The following is an 18487-nucleotide window of genomic DNA, read 5'->3' as shown; positions in this document are numbered from 1 at the left end:
CACATGCACCCAATATGCATGTGCCACAATATCCCAATGCCACAGTGACGTGTGCTGTCTTGATATGGTTGCAAATCCGACGACAGCGCCGACCGGTTGGGACAGTCATCTTCACTCACCACCATCAAATCAGTCCATTTGTAAGGCGAATGTTTGTTTTGGCTTCCTTCCCGTGCGGCACACTACGGCTCATACTGTCGGGCAGTGCAGTGGTACCATTGTGACGCTGTACCATTCTACCCAGCTGCTACCCAGCACAACCGGGCACACATTGTGAACCAAAAATGATTGCTGCCGGTCTGGTGTGGGACACACACACACACACACACGCTGGCGTTGAAATAAACTTCTCAATCTATTTCAATATTGTTGCAACGTGATGCACTTTGACGCAAACGGAAGCAGCGCAAGTTCGTCGTCTTCTGGCGCTTACGCTCCTACGGCCGTCGTTCTCCTTTTCTTCGTTTAGCACAGCGCCACAATCACAGCAACAGAGCAAGGATGCACAGCCAGTGGGAAGCGCTTTGAAAGGAAAGTTTGTTATCGGGTCGGCAAGTGTCGTGTATTTTCGATCTACTTCAAATCTGGTTCACTTGTAACTCTTGAGGGGAGAGTGCTCCGGGTGCAATAGATTTGCCACAAATCGTGTCGCCAGTGTCGTTTGTGTGCTCGAGATCGGGGAAAAGTTCATCAACTCGCTTTTCTTGTCGGCTACACGTAATCGCTTCGAAGGTGCGAGATATCAAGCCGTACCCGGAAGCATTTGCCGATGGTCGATAAAAGCAAATGCTTCAATCAACGCAAAAAAGGTTGAATTAAAAATGAATAAACCCAATTAAACCGGTTTTTTCTATTTTTTTTTTGTTTTTATCAAAACATGCAGACCATTTCAAAGCCTGAGACGAGAAAACAATTAAATATGACACGCAGCTATGTAAATCTCACCCACATCGCCCCCAAAGCAGAAGGTCGCACCCGAGGATATCCGTCCATGACAGTGCGATAACAGGACAAAGGAGCGTCAAAGGCCGGTCGGTCGGTCAGCTTCCTTTCAAAAAAAAAAAAGCCACCAACCATCCTCACCGTACCGGAAGCTCCGGAATCAAGAGTCCGCGCGCGCGTTTGTTTTTGGGGCCGATCCTGCCCTCGAGGGATGACCGGACGTGGGCGCCGGCTGGGCGTGACTCATGTTTGAAAAGGATATCGCTTGACCTTCGGTCGACATTGCGCACTTGCTGGCAAGTGGCAAAGGAGGAACAGAAGGAGGGCGAACGTTGGCCGCTGGGCTGTGAGCAAATATGGTCGAAGGACGTGAAGGAAATGTGCCATAAAAATTATAATGTGAATTCAATTTGTTAAGAGTTGCTCGGGCTCGTCACCGGTTTGTTTTTTCGGGCGGCATGGACGGCAGCATGCGAGCTTTTGTTCATAATCGAAAGTAATAAAAAAAAAGATAACGAAAATGAAGAACACCCCGACTGAACCAAATATTGGTCCATTGTGTCAGCATGTATGAGTGATTTTGCATCACAATTGGTTGCTTTTTGAAACCCCTTCAAGAAAAAAAGGCCATTAAAATGCTTCTTTTGCCTTTCTTACAGATGTAGCTGGGTTTCCCTATGCTTTAAATTTAACATGTTAAAATCGTAACTCTCTGCCAGGAGCGTAACGTCCCCGTAACACACACACACACACACACACACACACACACACACACACATTTAAGGAAAAACAAATCAATCCCAATTGTGGTGTAAACTACGCTTCAATCATAAACAATCATCTCCAGTACCAGTACCTTACTAGCTGCTGAAATGCGGCGCCACGGGCTACATCATGTCATCAACTCCTCCTACAAACGAGGTGTCCAACATAGGGCTAAACAGTAGTGGCTGCCATCGTGATGCAAAAGTTTTCCGGCCATGATGCCCAAAACAAAGCAGACCGAAAACAGGCGATAGCCGACGATCTATTTGCAAAGCGGCTTTTCCTTTTATGCACCGTGGCGCTTGCTGTGCATGCACGTGCAGCATCGCCCCAGCCGTTTGTATCCACGTGAGTGTGTGTGTGTGTGTGTGTGTGTGTGTGTGTGTGTGTGTGTGTGTGTGTGTGTATGTGTCTGTGTGAGAGAGACAGCCTTCCTCCGGCGCAGAGGGACGATGATACATTGTTTTGAAATTTAAACGCTTGTTTAGTAGCCCATTTGGGAATTTACACCGAGTGATGAATGGTTTTTTTACGGGGAGGCTGCCCTGGCGCCCATGATTGATGGGCACCGGGGTCGAATCACACAGCGCGCCGTTCGCAAATCCTACTATCAGGATGTGGATTTTGGAGCGAACACAGCTTCTGTTCGGCTTCAAAGTTCAAACCAAAATTTCGGGATTAAAAAAAAGAGGAAAGCAGTGACTATTTCGTGCGTGCCCAATTATTCTGTGTGTAACTAGGAAAGCGCAGGGAAAGGCAGGCAATTGATACGATCCTCTTTGCCGTCGTGTTGATGTGTTCAGCTTTTTGTTGTGTAAACTCTACTATAAATTATCTCGTGCGTATTCCCAGAGCGGAACGGGAAACTAAGGCCCCGTATTGAGTTTACAAATCCTTAACATACAAACCATCCATTTTGTGGTGCTTGTTGTACACTGTGTGGAATACGTATGTGTGTGTGTGTGTGTGAGAGAGAGAGAGAGAGGGAGCTGAACTTTTTCGAATGTAGTTTCCCACATAGTGCAAAGCGAAGAAAGTTTACCACACACAAAACCGGCTGGCGAAGGAAAGTTTGTAAATACACTCTAGGATCGAATCGAACGAACATCGATTGGGCTGGACCACACCAGCCGCACCGGGACATGGTGGGAGAAAGCTATCGCCGACAAAAAAAAAAAGGAATAAAAGTTGAAGAAGTGAGATTTTTCTTAATGGTTCGCCTAGTTTGCACTACACCCGGGGTATACTTATCGGGCACTAAGAAGCATCCGGACGAAACCGGTTAAAAGTTGCCCACAATGGTCACACAGTAGCAAGGGGTAGTGGAGAAATGGTTTTTATTTCGGATTTTGTTGTACAAATAAAAAAAAAACTATTTTGCATGACGTACAGGAAGAAACACACACAAAAAAAACAACTTTCTGCATTCTATTTTTAACTTTTTTATTGGAACTTTTCTTCCCAAATTAAATCAAAATGTGTACGCAAACACTTGCCCCCGTTGCGTCGCTGTGCAGCCCATTGTGCAACGAGTCCGAGTCCGAGCGCCGAGCCGAGGGGTAGCGTGAGTTTCGAGAGTAGTTTTCCGTTACCGAACAATGCCATCACAGCACCGGCATGGAAAACTCTTCCAACCAGCCACAAAACGCACACTCACACAGCGTAGTACTGAGGGAAAAATACGGGGTATTTTCTATTGATTGGATTGTTTCACCATCAGCACCATTGGGAGGAGTAGTAGCAGTGACACACTGTTGCACTTGTTTGCTTTCAATTTCGCTTTAAAGCATGCCGCTTCCCCACGTTCTGGTAGGTTGGTGGGCGCCTTCTGCTACCGATTAAATTGTGTGGTAACACCCCGTGTGTGTGTGTGTGCTCTCTTACTCTCTCACCATGGCCAATGATCACTGTCGATCACACCGGCGGTACTGTGGCGACAAACTTTTCCCATTTTCGAGCCAAATCGAGTCAAAACAGTCAACTCAATCGTGCTATGCTACTACCACCAACACAACCAAACCCAGGTGTCGTTCGGAAGGGTGGCCGGGGTGATTTGATGTTTAGAGTTTGATCCGGTAAACAAACGGATACGGTCCGGGAACCGAACCGAATCGCACCATTAACGGGCGCGTCGGTCATTTTCCATTCGGGCGGGGAGGGGGTGGGGTTTGAAAATTAGTTTGTTTGTACTGTACAGGAACACCGGCTGACGGGTGCAAAGTTTCGCGTTCGATGGCGATGCTTCGATCGCACTGCAAACAGAAGCGTAAACACAAGCCAGCACAGACAAACACACTATTTAATTGTGTTTGGTGACGCCCTCTGTCCGGGCTGGCTGTAGTGAGTGAAACTTTGTCCTTACTTCAGCTGCGATCGTTTTAATCTGGTGTCTAGTTGTTTTTATAACCAGCGAGAGGGTGAAACCAGCACATTTACAATTTTAGCTTGATTTGTTTAGATGCTAGGTGGCTTTTCTCTGCATTGTTTTCCTCACTGCACCGTATCCGTATTTCCATTAGCTGCAGTGTCGCTCGCTATGTCCTGGGAAACTTGCACCCGTGCGACGATGATGCCGCATGGCTTTGATCAGCCCCACAGCCGCCGGTGCTGCGATCGGACGATCGAACCGCGGGCACACATACACCATCCACACGGCGATAGTTCTCTGGGCACTGTTCGACGATGGCATTACCTCGCACGACGGCGACGACTAACATCAGCACCATCAACAACACCCGCCACAGTGCTCCCATTGCCAAAGAGCGGTAACGGCGATGGAATTTGAAGCGAACCGAAAATGGGCACCGACTTTCGCCGTCAAACTTCTGAGCCAAACTGCCCAAAGGAAAGGGCGCGTCGTCCGCTGAAGAAGCTGCACATCGCCACCGTACCGGGAAGCAAATTGAACTTGATGCAATTGGAAAGTTCACAATTGAGACACAACAGCAGCGTACAGTGGCCGTATTCAACCGCTCCGACCGATGCTGCAGCCCTTTCAATACGCAGCGCTCTGCGTTTAACTCGTTAGATTAGATCAACGGGATGGAACTTCGCAGTGGAGCGCTCCCACACCAAGCGCCCGACCCCAGCGGGCTCCGTCGCCTGATGCCGACGAGCTGTGGCACAAACTACCACCATAACGCTGCCAATTTAAACTTACATAATTAGTATAAAATGAACAACCATACAGAAAATGATACAGCAGTTTGTGGGTTCGGGAGCGAGGTTTTTGTCATTCAGTTAAGCTCGTACACAGTGTCAGTCCCGACCCAACGAAACAAAGTTTGGCCCAATCCCTGCCAGCACTTCAGTGGGGGTTTTTTGTTGTTGTTTCAACACACCCGAGAGGAAAGGGGGGGCCCGCATCCCCTTGCACACGCCGTTTATCTTCACTAACTAACTAACTAACCTGTTGTTGTCTGCACCACGCCGCACCACGACACGACACGAGCCGCGCTCCCAGCGGCTGGCGACCCCGTGCGCAAAAGCGCAAGCTCAATGAACGTAAAGCATAAATATTACGCCGCCACCTTGCCTTCGGCTTTCCAGCAGGCACCGGCGGCGCCATTCCCGCGCTCCCTAACGAGTTAATGATGCTCTTGTTTTGTTGCTAAAATAATACTAGTTTTGTTCGAGTGCGAGTTTTACGGGCGGGCGGAGGGTGGGCAATAAGCATAAGGGAGAAAACCGCAACCGAAAACATTCGGTACACCGGCTACGGGGAACAGGCACAGCATCATCCTGCGGGCGGGGCTAACAAACCCGGCCGGGCCGAAACTGAATAAAAATAATGCTTCCCCTTTTTCTTCCCGCTCGTGCCCGCTAGGCCGGGGTGGATGCAAATTGATGCAAAAATCTATCGGTACAGCAGCACGGCACCCGTGGAGAAGGGCGACCCGTGGGAGCTGTCCTCCATCATAGTTCGTTTGATTCGGTGGAAATGGTTGGATGAGGTAGTTTCTGTTTTTTTGTTTGCTTTCTTCTTCGTTCTTTTGTGATGCAAGAAATTAAATTTACAGGGGTTTTTACAAAAAAATCGCGAAAACGATGAGAAAAGTATGCTTTAAAGAAGGTTTGTGTTAGTTGCATACATTCAGGCGCTGCACACTAATCGAAAAAATTAATGGATGATTATTGTAAGAGATTAATTTTAAATTGTTTTTCAAGTTAGTCCACACCAAACAAGACACATGTCACAACGATTTCAGGAAAACTAAATTTGAAGAAAATAATAAATCGAAAGTGTATCAGAAAATAATAAATCAAAAATAAATCAATGCTATTTCTATTATATTGCATACCTTCAGGCGCATCCATCAAGAGCAAGGAACAGAAGAGTTTTTTCGCGGGTTTTTGAATACCACTGGCAAACCCTGCGCACAACAAAAAAAAAAAACAAGCAGCCATCCCAACCGGGACAAAAACGCCCCACAAAAACCGCACCAGTAAAGTTGATCCGCGCGTTCGCGTTTCGCGGTCACGGCGGTACCATTTGAACCGTTTGATTCCTCCCTTGCCATTTTGTGCGGTCGGTACACACAAACAGTGGTGAATATGAAAATAATGACTACATGCACCCATTGCCCCTATGGAGTACCTTTACCTTTACGTTAGGTGGGACCTAACGAATCAGCAGTAGTTGGGGGGGGGGGGCTTTTGGAAACTTCCTGGCTTTCGAAACAGTCAACCCGCTTCTTCGGGCTTCGGCTTTGGGGATGAAACTTTGGGGCCTAACTTTGCACAAAGACTTGTCATACAGCGAATGCCATCGAACGGGCCGGATGCATTTTTTCTTGCCGGGGATGGAGGAAGAAATTTGATCTGCCCGTCGCTGATGAAGTTGCTTCCCACTAAAATAATGCAGATTAAAAAGTTTCCACCCCGCACGCGTCAGTGCCGCCACACCGCTTCATCCCGGAAGCGCACGGTCGCTCACGATGCTTGCCGTCCACAGAAAGTGGAGAACGCGTGAACAATAACAAGCAAATAATAGTAAAACTCGCGAGCCGCCAAGGGTGGAGTGTGGGTAAAGTGGGAAAGTTTTTCATCCGGCGCGCCCGGAAAGCACAATGTGGAAGACGTTCGCGAAGACGTGGATCGGAAGGTGGATCTTTACCGCGGCAGGCAGAAGAAATATGACAGGCCGGCAGTAGCAGCCATGATGGGTTGGTGGTGGTGGTGGTTGATGGCTGCGAACAGAGTGAAGGGAGCGATTAGCTGCTGGTTGGATCGTGGTGCGGTGCAATGTGCGATGAAACCGATGCCAAACGAGAAATCCTTAGCACTACCACCACCATCATCAACGAAGCACCCAGTCGTACTGTAGTACACTTTGAACAGTTTTATTTCTTTCCGACCGATCCTCTCCCCAATACGGCTCAACCAACGTACATTATCAGAGGTTATTATGCTGTGACGAGTGTTAAAGCCAGCCCGTAACCTTTGACGCCACGACGAGCGATAGTTCCAACTGTGCCGCGAGTAACAATAACAGAGGGTGAGCTGCAGAGCGAACGGAGTGATAAGGCAAAGCGGTAGAACCAAAGCGTCCGTCAGCCATTGTTGCACAATTATTAGATTACATAAAGTGATGGCTAACGCAGGCACAGGGAAAAGGGTGCAAGGCAAGTGGCGAAATGAGGTCGATTGAATCTAGACCGTTGCGCTGTAGCGCAACCTTCTGAAGTGAAACGTCTTTTTGTGAAGTTTTGTTCTTTCAATCATGCAGCAACGACAAGACGGTTTTATGTTGTTTCCATTGGTTTTCATACAGCTACAGCTGCTCGAGTAAATTAATTCTAACAGTTGTTATAATCTGCTTCTATCAGCTGTTTTGTGTGGTTATAGTTTTTCAAACGATGATTGTTTTTCGGGTTTTTTTACAAGCATTTCTACAGAGTTCTGTTTGAAAACGTTGCAAATGGAAGAGGTTTACAGTATTTCAACACATCATATTGCTTTCCACGTTGTGGCAGGTACATACTAAAATTCTTCACCAAATGCAATGACGGTTCATGCCATCATCCTTGGATCATTGGAAGGATCCTTGGTCCCGTATGTGTGAAAGGACAATGGAGGAGCTACGGGGGGCTGACCAAGCTACGGGGGGTTGGCCATGTTGTACGTTGTACTCTTTTTATTCCATCCACAAGGACCATCGGGGGCGTGGTAGGCCCCAATTGAGGTGGCAGGATGGCGTGAAGGCGTCTGCCATTAAGGCCAACGGATAACGGATTGGCAGAGGAAGGCGCTAGACCGTGAGCTGTTTTCGGACACTCCTGACCGCAGGCCAAGATCGCGGTTTTAGTGCCGGCTCTACCACATCGTAGAATGCAGAATCTTGAGCAACTATTGAAATATCGGGCACTACGAGCTGAAGTTTTTCCAGTTTATAGAAGAACAGTTTAGATCTTGGATGTAATAATCAATCAATTTGTCCGCCCAGCCCAAATTCAAGATTTTGATCGTTGTATTCCCATCCTCGTTTTTCCTCTTCTTTTTGTCGATTAAAGTTTTCCAACATGAGGTTTAAACCACCAAAACACAAGTATTGTTATTGCTTTTATTATCACAAGTATTATTGATGATAAGCAATCATCACAACCCAAACAGCCAAAATTGCCAAAATTGCAAAATTGGAACTCTCATTATAAAGCAAAAACATGTAGGAATTCATATAGGATTCAGATGGGATTGATATTAATCTAATCGAAATCAATCTACATTTTAACTCATCTAGAGCTAAGGTAGATGTAATTAGAATTAAGTTAGGAAGTATTAATCTTAACTTCAGGAAGTAACTGTCTCTTTGATTTACAACCACCGAGTAGTACGAATGACAGGGTGAAGCTCCCATAAACATTTCTCGCTCAAACTCTTCTGAAACGGACTGCTTCGTATGTAGACTGTACATATAACCCTCAAACCCTTCTTTAAACACAATTTACGTAGTACAAACGCACTCTTCGCAGACGCTATCACTGTTTGGCTTCATCAGCTTCCTAGACAAATCATCCACTCGAATTGAGAACGAAGCGCTCTAAGACACTCAAACCTCATGCACCACCCCAATCAGATCGGAGCGTTCCCTTAGACCAGCTGTGTCAAACTCATTTCTTCAGAGGGCCGCAAGTACAAAATTTTCAGTGATTCGCGGGCCGCAAAGTTGAGAATGGAAAATATACCCCAATATTTATGTAAAATACTTTTTTACATTTTTGTTGTTAAACAAATTGGCTTTTTGTACTCCTCGCTTCTTATTTGGAATCGTTTTTATGTACAATTTCGCGATGTTATTTTTATATGTGCTCTTTTTTATATGAGAAAAAATGTTTAATGTACTTTAAAAGTTATTATTAAAATAGGATTTTTTTCATTACTCGCGTTCTCTTACGGCAGTTCTGCTAGGAAATATCTGTCACACTTTTTCACTGAAGTATTGTATTGTATTGTATTGTATTGTATTGTATTTCTTAGTTGCAAGTCCGCAAGTAATGGTTACACAAGCTTTAGTAATAGTAATAGTAGTAATAATTATAATATTAATAGGTAACGACTAAATGTTATACAAATCGTATTCGCTCTCTAAATTGTCGTGTCGTTTCATTAAAATCAAAATGGCCTGCAAGTGCATTAAATTCGCGCATCATTACCGTAATGGCTATTAGCTTTGTATTGCAAGGCTTCGGCATTTCGATTATTTTTATTCTTAATCTAAATCCTTTAGGCTTAAGCGTAATCATATCATTTTGTATTTGATTTTTGGGGAGGTTGGAAATTACATTAATTCGTCTTGCAGAATGTTGGGTACAAATAATTCCAACTTGGCTACAATCATTTTTATTAACATTTATGGTGGCATGATTATGACAAAAAAACAGAAGTGGCTCCAATTGAATATCAATGATGTAAGATTCTAAGGTCGGAAAAAAATCGGAGCCGAATGAATCCTTTACTCGGCAGTCGGGGGCATGGAGATTGTCAAATTCGGTGGGACAACCGATTACTCCAACGGTTCCGAATGGCTCTAAACGGTTCTATAGGCTTCGGAAGGCACCGAACGGAACTGTTGGTTAGATTTGGCCGGATTCGAAGTAGGAATAGCTATGATTGGAAATGGTTTTGAGCCGTGGATGCGATTCCGGCAATCAATAACTAACTGTTGCAAAGTTTCCTAGTGTATGTATCAAGTTATTTTCATTCCTTTTTCGTTTGTAGACAGTTGACGCAGATCTATTTTTCCATACAGAATGTGCAATCGAGTGTGCACAAAATTATGCTAATATTCAGAATTTAATCGAAACATAATACCACTGAGTTTGCATTCGATTCCATGTTTCTTAAGGGTCTCGATTGATATGTACGTTTGTGTAGAATAAGTTTATGAGATGTTATGGGTACATTCATGTTAGTTTCGAAAAATATACCAATAAAAGGATTGTTCTTCTTTGGAAAATTTAATACACTTTGACACATAGTAATAACAGATTTATGGTTTGCAGTGCTTTTAGCAATTCTCAAAATACTCTCGCGGGCCGCATTCAGAATCGACGCGGGCCACATGCGGCCCGCGGGCCGCCAGTTTGACATACCTGCCTTAGACTATTACCTTAGACAACAAGATACAGCAACAACAGTAAAAAAGCGTGCCCAAACATGAATTAAAACACTCCACAGAGCAGTAGTGCAGTGGCTCTTCAAACGCGTGGTAAACAAACAGTTTCATCCCGGGAAGAAGTAGCACCAACTGCCCACTGCCCTAATGGCCCCGTTCGATATGGGAGAGGAGGAGGCAGCTTCCGAGCTCACAATCACCACCATCCGAACCAACCGAAAGTCGGGGAGCAGAAAGTCAAACATTAACAGATACCCTGGACCGTGGGAGTAATCGAAAGCATCCTGGTATTGGACTGAACACGCCACCGGCAGACAGACTAACCGATAGACAGACAGACAGACAGACTGACTGGCGAATTTCATCCTGCCAATTGCTTGAAAATTGCCCGAAACTCCCGGGCACAGCATGGGATGGTTGTTGTGAGGTTGGGGTGTGGGAGCAAACTCACCAAAGGTGACTGCGGGTAGGGTTATTTCGAACAATTCCCATTACGAAGCGTAATCGGTTCCCGTAGCGCTCGGCGCTCGCGTTGCACATCCATGCCCCTGTTCGGGTGGTGCCATTACATGGGGAAGTGAGGAAAAACGTACAGGAAGAGAGTGTGGAGGGAAATTGTTTTTCCGCTTACGGTCTCATAAAATTAATCGTTTTACAGTCCAATAAAATGGATCGGGTTAAAATTTCATCACAAAATGCTTTTTGAACAGACAGACGCTAAAGAGAGGGGAGGGGGGGTGGGAGAAGGAAGGGGAGTGAGTATTTGTGCTCATTCACCGATCAGCTATCATCGCCGTAGTTCCCCTTTCTCTCTCTCTATCACTCCACAGTGTGCAATCGTCCTGTTTCCGCGAGCTAGCAAAACCAAAATTGCATTATTCATTTGGGTTTAGTTAATCCAAACTCGGCGTTGCTGCGTTTTCATCGGGTTTGCCCCTTCCCCATGCCACTCTCGCTCTCCTGTCATCATCAGCATCATCATCATCGCCACCCGGATACCACAGGCCGGAGATACATAAATTAGTTTCAAATTGATTACGGAACACACAGACACAGTGGGAGGCAGTAAGGGAAGGTTTTCCGGGGCAGTGCCATGATTAAAACGATCCAAACGATCCTTTAAAAAAGCTCATAAACACACACATCCACAACGGGGCAGAGAGAGAGTTGGGTGGTGGTGTGTGTGTTAGCAACGGATAATATTACCCAAAAATGGACAGACGCTTTCCAACGGATGGGGCGGGAGGGAAAATTTGTCGAAATCAAATTTACAAACTGCTTTCCGGGTTGTGCCAATTGTGTGTGTTTGTGTCTGTGTGTGTGAGCCTCGAACCGGATTAGCCCGTTCGCGTTTTATCGCTGCCAAATCGGATCGCTTTAAGCCCGTTATCGCTGGTCAAACTGCCCCGTCCCACATTTTCGGTGCTTTTTCGTTCGCACTGTGCCAGATCCTAGTTTGTGGGACGATTAGACACGAGATTATTAATTAAAATTCGATATTGCCCCCTCCCCCACACCATTTACTGTGTGCGCAGTATTCGGTGTTTGAAGTTGGTGTGTATGGATTTGATTTGACGGCATCGGGCGCGGAGGCTGCTGATAAGCATTGACATTAATTTCACCGCGATTATGAGATCCGCCAGCGCTGTGCTGTGTGTATTTGTGGGATCACCAGCTGCCCTCGCTCGCTATAAAATAAAATGCACTCGCTGCTGGGTTCGATTATTACATCGAGGTTGCAAACCATCTAACCCATTGCATCGCAAATCCATCCAGCTGCAGTAAGTGTTACGCTTGAAGAATTTCGGAATTTAGTTAGTAAAATAATCCCACCAAACTCTGTTCTGCTTGGCTGTGATTTTAGCCGAAAATGAAATTGCTGTGGTTGGTCGTGTTGCTGGTGGCCCTGGTGTGCGGCACTTACGGGCAGGAGTGTCCCAAAGGCTTCAATGCGCAGCAAGGCAAGTGCGTAGCGCAGCGCCCGGTGCACGGTGACTGTCCGCCCAACTCCAAGTACGACCTCAACCAGAATCTGTGCGTTTACACCTGAGTGATGGGGCTGATCCTTCCCGGGCTTGTGTGTGTGTGTGTGTGGAGAGCATGGTGTGATTGAATAAATTTACCTTTATACCCCGAAACTCAAACAGTGTCTCGCTCGAATGGGGACCAGCAAAGTTTCCGCTCACCACGAGGTCACAGTGTCCTGGGAGCGGTTGATGGAATGTTTGCAGTTTCGTTACGGCACGTTCGGCGCCGGGAGCAGTTTGATGCGATGGGGTTAGTGTGGTTAATGGATGGAATGTCTTGTCCTGCCAGCGACGAGCTGACCCAACGGCACCGTTCGATCATACTTCTTTCCTGACCAAGCAACGCCATGAAAAGAACACCGCGAGCATGTTACTCCTGTACGGTAGCTTTATTTCTAGTTGTGGACGCACAGGTTAACCTTTGCGCTGTAGGTGGATCCCTTCGGGCAGTCGCCGTGCACCGGGCGCTGCGTAACGCACTTGTTGTTCTGCGACTTGAAGCCTTTCGGGCAGGCGTCACCCGCAATCATGCCGACGAGCGCGAGCAGGAAGGTGATGAGCCACAGGAATTTCATTTTCTAAAACAAACGACAAGAGCGCGAACACAATAATGGTGAGCTGATTGGGGCTGGGGAATTCTCACTTGGACTTACTTGCCAAACTTACTTGGTTGTTGTTTTACTGCTCGGTAAGCGGGGAAAGACCGGCTACAATCGCTGTTGGACTGTCCAAATTTGATAATGTGGTTTGTTTGGGCGTGTTGATGCTTTTATACCGGCGTGGTTTGTTTTGATTGCCAAACAGCCGAAATTTACTTGGCCAACCAATGCTGTTGGCTGTATTATCAGAGGAACAGGCAGAACAACCATTTCTTCGGGGTGGATTTTTCTAGTTTGGTCAGCTGTTCTTGACCCGCTGATAAGGGGGCGTGGATGGGCGCAAACAATTCCCAAAAAAAAAAAAAACAGGGGTGTTCAAAGGGTTGCGCAATTTGTGCGATAACAAACCTCCAAATACGATGAATTGGGATGGTTTTTGAGTCCAAAATATTGGAAAAAAAATATCATCAACACACGCACAGAACATTCGAATTCAACGGCTTTTTCAAAAACGCTGCCACTTGGTACTAAAAAGATGTTATACGCTGAAGGGTATGCAATTTGCAACATTCGACGTAAACCTGAATGTATGCAACTTGCATCGCATATAAAAAACAACGCTGCTAGTGCCTACTGTTGGATAAAACTCGTACTACTACGCTCGAAAGTATGCAATTCTATAAACATCGCAGCGCCCTCGACGGTATGCAATCCGCACAACACTCAACGGCCAAAATTTCAACACAACGACAAAATTCAAATTTCTCCGTCAAATTCAAATTTCTCCAGACAGGGAGCGCCACGCGACGGTTGCCACGAAATTTGAAACACTTTTTTTGCAAAATGTAGACGTTTTGCGTAAAGTTTTAAGGAAACTGTACGTTTTGAATGAATTTTTGTAATTTTGGGTGCTGTTTTTTGAGATTTTTGAGCATATTTTGCAGTTTTTTCACAACGAACTGCTCGATCTGCTGGACTGTAATCGAGTAGCTGCCCGATCGGTGTCGAGCTGCCACTCGAATGGTCCTTGGGCATGGAAACGTCAAACGCGGGCTGTCAAAGTGGCAGCTGGTTGTCACTTGTTTGTTGTTTTTGTGAGGAGAGGAATTTCGAGAAACCGTGTTTGCGTGAAATTTTCGGGAGCTGCACGGTGCAAAAATGCTGGCTTCCCGGGCACTGCTGGTCGGAAGATTGCTGCAACGCAGCGCCGCTGCTGCGAAGGTCAACCCCACCGGCCTGCGCAACCAGATCGTGCGCCATGGCCACGAGTAAGTGTGATCCGGCCACAGTGGCCACCGCGTTCCGCATTATGTAATTATAATTACCGTTTTTCCTTCTCTGGGCGCCCGGCGTATCCTTGAAATGACCATTGGCGTATTGCTGGAAACGCGAATCTGCATCGCCGCACTACTCCGCACGGGCAGCTGGTCGTATCGAGTGAACGGCCCGAAGCCGGAGATGCTGGCCCGCGTCGGTGCACAGGTCGCCGGCGGATTCATGTGGTGGTGGGTGCTGTGGCATCTCTTCCACGAGTACGAACACATTACGGTACGTAATCTGACTGCGGGTGTCTCAATGCAATGCGCCAGCGGTCCCTGGATGATGTTGTGTGTTTCGTTACTCCTTGCAGGGTGAATTCGACTATCCGGACCCGTCCTCGTGGACCAACGCCGAGCTGGGCATCCCGGCGGACGATGTCGAGTAGGGGAGTTCCCTCACTGCCTGCAAACTCCGTGCTTCAATTCTGTGCTTTTTAGAACAACATCCAGCAAGATTCGGTTGTAAATAAACAGTGGCGACTGTAGCGTAAACTGGAACACGGGTGTTGCGAGAACGTATCTATTCCCGTGTTTGAAGGCGGTGGAGGCATGTCTCCTTGGCGGCGTTGCATATCTTGCAACTGTATCTGCTACTACGACCGGGTATGACTGAGAAAACTTACCTTCTCGCTCGGTAATCGTCTTTTCTGCTTGGCCTGCTGGATTATACGCACATTTGCTACACTCTTCCGTTGAACCATAGAGGGACCGGTACCTCTATCTCTTTACGCCAGACTTCTGAGAACGTCATCGTGCTGCCCAGTCATCATTAGCGATCCCCCGTTGCCATTTAAGTTATAATTTATACCGGTCAATTTATTATACCGGAGCAGATATGATGAAATCCTAGAACATGATGTCGATCACCCGTCGCTCTTGAAGCAGTTCTGGTAAGTCATGCGCTTGCTTTGATCCGAGCGTTGCATGAACGTACACTGCGTTCAGTGCCAGATCTGTGATGTCGAGGACGCTCAAATCATCCGAAAGCTTCTCCACTCGTTACTGATTCGTACCGCAGGTTCTTTTCCCCTCCGAGTATCCGTTCTGCAGAAATACGCTCCTGATACGTAGGAGGCACCTGACTGCTAAATTCCGTAGCAAGACAAGGTTCATTGCTGTTCTGCCTTTCAGCAATACTTCATGTACCCTGTACCATGTACCCCGTCTATAATACAAGATCGAATCGGGAAGCAGTTACGAGTCTATGCACGATTCCCCAACCCTCAACAAACTCAAAACCTTGACCCGGCTAACTCTAAGGGATTGCTTGGATCAGCCCTTCCGGGCGTGTACGAACCAACCCGTATCCATTAGTCTACCAAGCTACCATAAATAAATCTCCATGTAATAGAATTATGATCGCCACATCGCTCACCTCGCTTTCGGCATCCCCCGCAGACACCTTGTAACCAATATGTCCCACCTACCCCCCGAGCCGCTCAAAACTCATCTCGAACGTGTCAATCATGTGCGAAGAATGCTGACACGACCATCCCATCCCATGCCCCACCCGTCCATCGATTAGCAAACTGTTTAGCAAATGACCACCGGGTCGAAGACCATCAAATCCCACCATCCCATCAATCTTGGCCCGGCAGCTGGACACTTTCCTGGCATTCAAGGCCACATGCCCACACGCTGGTCCATTGCTTGAAAGCAAACAACATCGTCTTCGGGGCTCATCTTTCAAGCGCGCTGCCGACGGACATCCGATATCCGATTCCTCGATGAACACGACCCCGGATCCATTTTTGGGGATATATTGGCTGGCGCTGAGACCTAATTGAATAAATTACTCGATTATTGATGAGCGGACGCGAGACAGCGAGAGCCTGTTGCCAAGGGGACACCGCAATTCTATTCCCCTGCACTGCACGTTCGGTGGATCATCGTGGCCTGCTCGGTCAGCCCGCCAGGGCTTGTGTTTCGGCTATGAAAGATTGACGAGAAAGTAATATCCTCATCGTCCGGTGGGATTTGAACGCTTCCGCGTCTCATCTTATTGATTCCCGGTCAAGATGATTTTGTCCGACCCTTCTTAAAAGGCGCACACCATTATTGAAAACGTGTTTCCCACTCAGGCTCGGAATAGAGAGATATGTCGTCAAACAAACAAACAAAAAAGTTCACATGGTTTATGTATGAACACGGACAGTCACCATCCGTCACACTGGAATTGCATTATTTATGCTTTTTTCCCTTCCCACGTTTCCCAGAACCATTGTCCGCTCGAAACACCAAAAAGAGGGCTCTTCGGAGTGGGACCAGTCAGCAGTCATTTTAAAACACATGACCTTTTTGCGGGACTCTGGGAATAAATTACAACTCGTTGTCCGTTGCCTTACCCGGCATGGACGCTAAATGTGCAGCGTGGACAAGGAAGAATTAGCCACTTTTCAACACCAATCCCAGACACCTGACCACACGAATCGTCCCAATGGTACCCGGCACTAGTCCTGGAGGGCACTAGATAAATTACATTTACGTTTTTTGGAGTAAATTAAAATGTTCAATTAAAAGAGTCAACCGGACAACCGTGCCTGGGGGATGTGCGAGGATGTGTGCGGGACTCGATAAATCCTAGATAATCAATGGACACGGTAAGGTGGTAACAGAACCCCACCACACATAGAACGGCCATGTTGGGCAAATTGGAACAGCTAAGTAGTTCTTAATTTGTGCCGATCGGAATCAACCGGATGAAGGTGGCGACCACCCCATTTCCGACGGTTCCAGGTGAGCCGCTGGGCGGTGGGTGTGATTGGTGAAAGTTGTTCAATTAAATTTTGCTTTTAGTGCATCCCGTCCGTTTCGCCGCAGCATCCGGCTGGGTGCAGCAACACCAGAACAGGAGCACCAGATGGGTCATGGGTGCGGGTGGGCGTGGGCTATAGATTACAGGTTTTGCGGTTTCATCGGGACCGGGCAAACGAAGATAGTTTGGCCCGAAATTGGAGTATGTGTTCGGTTTATTTATTGAACCGATTTGCCATTTTATACAGATTGACTTTTTCTCCAGTGGGAGGAGGGGGGGGGGGGGGGAGACCGGGGGGAGTTGGGTCGTTTCGGGGGATCGTTTTATTCGGGTTTTCACTTCTTTACGAGTTGACTGTTTGTGACCATTGGAAATCTGTTTGAAGCGGTGTGGTTTAGAGGGTTTTACAAGTTTTTATTCCTTTTTTTTAGTGTCCTTTCTCTATTTTCAGTACTTGGTCTTGCAAGTGAAAGTGCTCTTTTTATTACTTTGTTCTTTATAAAATGTTGTTTTAAAGTATTTTTTCCACTCTGTGTTGTTTTATCCCTATTTCTTTGATCTTCTTTTGTTATACAAGTTCTCCTTCTTCTTCTTTTTTCTTTCTTTTTTTGATTCTTCATATGTTTTCTTCTTCATCTTTTTCTTATTTTGTTTCGTTTCCTTCGTTTGCTTCGTGTCCTTTTTCATCTTTTTTCTTGTTTCTGTTTTCATTACTACTATTGCTATTTCTATCACTATTTTTCTCTACTTTGCCTTCATTTCTTCTTCTTCATGTTCTTCACCTTCAGCTTGATTTTCTTATTCGACTACCACCACCACCAAATCTACTACCATTAATTTCGCATCTTCTCTCCTTTTTGAAAATAGTCCTTGACTGTTTTGCTTTTCAATTCTTATAAAAAACGATAAAAATCTATTTTCTACGCCACCATCTGTCTGGAAAAGGAAACTTCTCGAATGCAATCACAGCCCACCAATACACACACACCGGCAAACCCCCAAGGAACCGGCCAGACAAACACGGTCGAGCATAAAACTTTCCCGTAAGCCCTCGCGGGTGGTACTGGTGCTGGATAACAAGTGAGAGTTTTCCACCACCCACCCATCGTTTATTGAACTTTCTTTGATAAGTACGACGAACCAACAGCAACCAACAGCACCGCTACCGGCACGGGATGAAAAAGAAGCACCCAAGACGCCGGCACCAAACCGACGACTGCTGCACCCAGTTTCCCGAAATGCAACTCCCGGTGCGGAGGGGGGGTTTTGCGGAAAAGTTGCTGCTGTCCTGCACGAAACGAGAAACTAAGTATCGAATAAAATTTATGCACTTTTGATGAATTTATAGCGCCCACAGCCACCGCCACCACAAGAGGGATTGCTCCGGTGCTCCGGTGGGATTAAGAGACACAAACACACTCCCTTTGGTGGGTGTCTATGGAAGACATGCGAAAAGTTCTGTCACA

The 18487-nt window shown here is 46.5% G+C and overlaps 2 protein-coding genes across 2 annotated transcripts; one reads left to right on the top strand and one right to left on the bottom strand.

Annotated features, from left to right (window-relative positions):
- Positions 1–12718: 12718 nt before the first annotated feature.
- Positions 12719–13120, bottom strand: LOC120949493 (uncharacterized). Its single transcript, XM_040366822.2, has 2 exons — positions 13015–13120; positions 12719–12926 (listed from the first exon to the last, which is right to left on the bottom strand). The coding sequence occupies exon 2, from the start codon at positions 12921–12923 to the stop codon at positions 12744–12746; it is 180 nt and encodes a 59-aa protein (XP_040222756.1). The 5' UTR covers positions 12924–12926; positions 13015–13120; the 3' UTR covers positions 12719–12743.
- An 879-nt stretch (positions 13121–13999) lies between these two features.
- LOC120952237 (NADH dehydrogenase [ubiquinone] 1 beta subcomplex subunit 2, mitochondrial-like) lies at positions 14000–14764 on the top strand. Its single transcript, XM_040371459.2, has 3 exons — positions 14000–14215; positions 14372–14495; positions 14578–14764. Exons 1-3 carry the CDS (start codon positions 14106–14108, stop codon positions 14650–14652), a joined length of 309 nt encoding a protein of 102 aa, XP_040227393.1. The 5' UTR covers positions 14000–14105; the 3' UTR covers positions 14653–14764.
- Positions 14765–18487: the final 3723 nt, after the last annotated feature.

The sequence above is a fragment of the Anopheles coluzzii genome, chromosome 2 (assembly GCF_943734685.1).
Source record: "Anopheles coluzzii chromosome 2, AcolN3, whole genome shotgun sequence".
Lineage (NCBI taxonomy): Eukaryota > Metazoa > Arthropoda > Insecta > Diptera > Culicidae > Anopheles > Anopheles coluzzii.
The sequence above is the reverse complement of the archived record's forward strand: the minus strand, read 5'-3'. Positions and strand labels throughout refer to the sequence as shown.

What these genes read in the sequence shown, in the direction of transcription:
- LOC120949493 (XM_040366822.2), bottom strand. Translation starts at nt 12,923, where the DNA reads ATGAAATTCCTGTGGCTCATCACCTTCCTGCTCGCGCTCGTCGGCATG.
- LOC120952237 (XM_040371459.2), top strand. Translation starts at nt 14,106, where the DNA reads ATGCTGGCTTCCCGGGCACTGCTGGTCGGAAGATTGCTGCAACGCAGC. An exon ending in ATCGTGCGCCATGGCCACGA is followed by an intron (nt 14,216 to 14,371) that starts GTAAGTGTGATC and finishes CCGCACGGGCAG; the next exon opens with CTGGTCGTATCGAGTGAACG. An exon ending in ACGAGTACGAACACATTACG is followed by an intron (nt 14,496 to 14,577) that starts GTACGTAATCTG and finishes TACTCCTTGCAG; the next exon opens with GGTGAATTCGACTATCCGGA.